This window comes from Pterocles gutturalis, unplaced genomic scaffold, assembly GCF_000699245.1.
Source record: "Pterocles gutturalis isolate BGI_N339 unplaced genomic scaffold, ASM69924v1 scaffold20511, whole genome shotgun sequence".
Classification (NCBI taxonomy): domain Eukaryota; kingdom Metazoa; phylum Chordata; class Aves; order Pterocliformes; family Pteroclidae; genus Pterocles; species Pterocles gutturalis.
Window position 1 is genome coordinate 192 of NW_010098302.1, and position 1,907 is coordinate 2,098.

At 50.4% G+C, this 1,907-nt stretch overlaps 1 protein-coding gene across 1 annotated transcript; it reads left to right on the top strand.

Moving 5' to 3' along the window:
- Window positions 1-296: 296 nt before the first annotated feature.
- TMEM106C (transmembrane protein 106C) lies at window positions 297-1,860 on the top strand. Its single transcript, XM_010072560.1, has 5 exons — window positions 297-489; window positions 598-661; window positions 1,183-1,342; window positions 1,435-1,575; window positions 1,810-1,860. Exons 1-5 carry the CDS (start codon window positions 297-299, stop codon window positions 1,858-1,860), a joined length of 609 nt encoding a protein of 202 aa, XP_010070862.1.
- The last annotated feature ends 47 nt before the right edge of the window (window positions 1,861-1,907 follow it).

Consider the following 1,907-nt stretch of genomic DNA (forward strand, 5'->3'; position numbering starts at 1 on the left):
CGTGTCGGCCAGCGGCACGTTGAGAACCTGTTTGATGACCACAGTGGCTCTTTCTGTCTCTGTCACAGGTTCTGGGGCTTTCCTCCAGCAGCTGCTATGGGTTCTGCGCTCACCCTCTCCGTTAACAGTGCTGCCTCCAGCCAGAGGAAGAAGCCTGACGACGATGATGATGATTTACTTGATAGCCAGGACCGCGTGGAAGACATCGCCAAGTTTCCGTTGAGAACCTGTTTGATGACCACAGTGGCTCTTTCTGTCTCTGTCACAGGTTCTGGGGCTTTCCTCCAGCAGCTGCTATGGGTTCTGCGCTCACCCTCTCCGTTAACAGTGCTGCCTCCAGCCAGAGGAAGAAGCCTGACGACGATGATGATGATTTACTTGATAGCCAGGACCGCGTGGAAGACATCGCCAAGTTTCCCTACGTGGAATTCACGGGTCAGGACAGCATCACCTGCCCCACTTGCCAGGGCACCGGCTGCATTCCCACAGGTGACTGCTCCTCCCAGGAAAAATTTTTTAAAAACCAAAAGAAAACGTTTACATGAGCGACTTTGCACATCTGGGGAACGGGTTAACGTGATTCTTTTGCTTTTCCAGAGCAGGTCAATGAGTTGGTGGCTCTGATACCCTACAGCGACCAACGGCTTCGTCCGCAGAGAACGTAAGTTTGTAGTAAGTGAGGAGTTACATCTTTGCAAAGAGCAGACGGGGCTCTTTGGTCATTTGCTGCTGCATCTGAACACTTCACGTCGCCTCTCTCTCGACTAGTGGGTTATTTTAATCCAAGTATGTGAACAAATACCAATTTTACTGTAATTTTAAATACATCCTGTGAAATCCCCCTGTGGGGTGAGCATGGAAACAATGATCCTACTCACACGCTTCATCCCCCCACCCTTCACTGGAGCTTTTATAAAGAAACTGCCTCGCTGACAGCGAAAATAGATTGTGAAAGCGCTATGGGGGCAAAAATGATTCTTTGGTTACTCATTACCAAAAAATAAACTGCGCAAAGGGCAATTTCCGATATCGAGAAGGTTAGAGCAGCGCTTCTGTGTGTCTGCCAGGGAAGAACAAATACGTGTGTTCTTTGCCGTGAGGTTGGGTTTCAGCCCCCAGGCCTCTCGCGGCCGCGGATGCGGTGTCAGGGCAACGGCGCTGACCCTTCCCTGCCTCTTCCAGGAAGCTCTACGTCGTGCTGTCGGTGCTGCTCTGCCTCCTGGTATCGGGGCTGGTGGTTTTCTTCCTCTTCCCCCACTCTGTCCTGGTGGATGACGACGGTATTAAAGTGGTTCAGGTTTGGTTCGACAAGAAGAATTCCGTCGTCGTTCTTGCCATCACGGTAAAGTTTTTGGGTCTCTGTATTCCTGAGGGAATAAATTCTGCGCTGAGCTGCCAGGAGGGTCGCTGCTACTCCCCCCTTTCTCCATCCAGGCCACCCTACGGATCAGAAACTCCAACTTCTACTCAGTGACGGTGACCAGCCTGACCAGCCAGGTGCAGTACATGAACACGGTGGTGGGAACCCAGCAGATCACCAACGTCTCCAGCATCCAGCCGCTGAGCGACAAACTGGTATCCCTCTTTCATTGCGCTTGCTGTAGAAACATCACCACAGCGAGTGTGAAACCTGCGTGTTAATTTGATTAAAATCTCTCTGTACCTTAAAGCTTCACTTGGCAAAACAGTTTTCTGGCCAGAGCAGCCTGTGCTTTGTGTGCACCAGCTGAAAGGCAGCAGCAAGGAGGAAAAACTCTGAAATGGGTGGATTTAAGTGCATAAGAATTTTTTTTCTTTTATCTTTTTCAGGTGAATTTCACTGTGAAGGCAGAGCTGGGTGGACCTTTCTCCTATGTGTAGTAAGGATTTATCCTTATCATCTCCTGGAGGGTCGGGAGGCTTTGCAG

Bases quoted from the DNA above. Each gene is read 5' to 3' on its own strand.
- TMEM106C (XM_010072560.1), top strand. From the start codon at position 297: ATGGGTTCTGCGCTCACCCTCTCCGTTAACAGTGCTGCCTCCAGCCAG. The intron at 490-597 runs GTGACTGCTCCT...TTGCTTTTCCAG, and splicing joins CACCGGCTGCATTCCCACAG to AGCAGGTCAATGAGTTGGTG. The intron at 662-1,182 runs GTAAGTTTGTAG...TGCCTCTTCCAG, and splicing joins CGGCTTCGTCCGCAGAGAAC to GAAGCTCTACGTCGTGCTGT.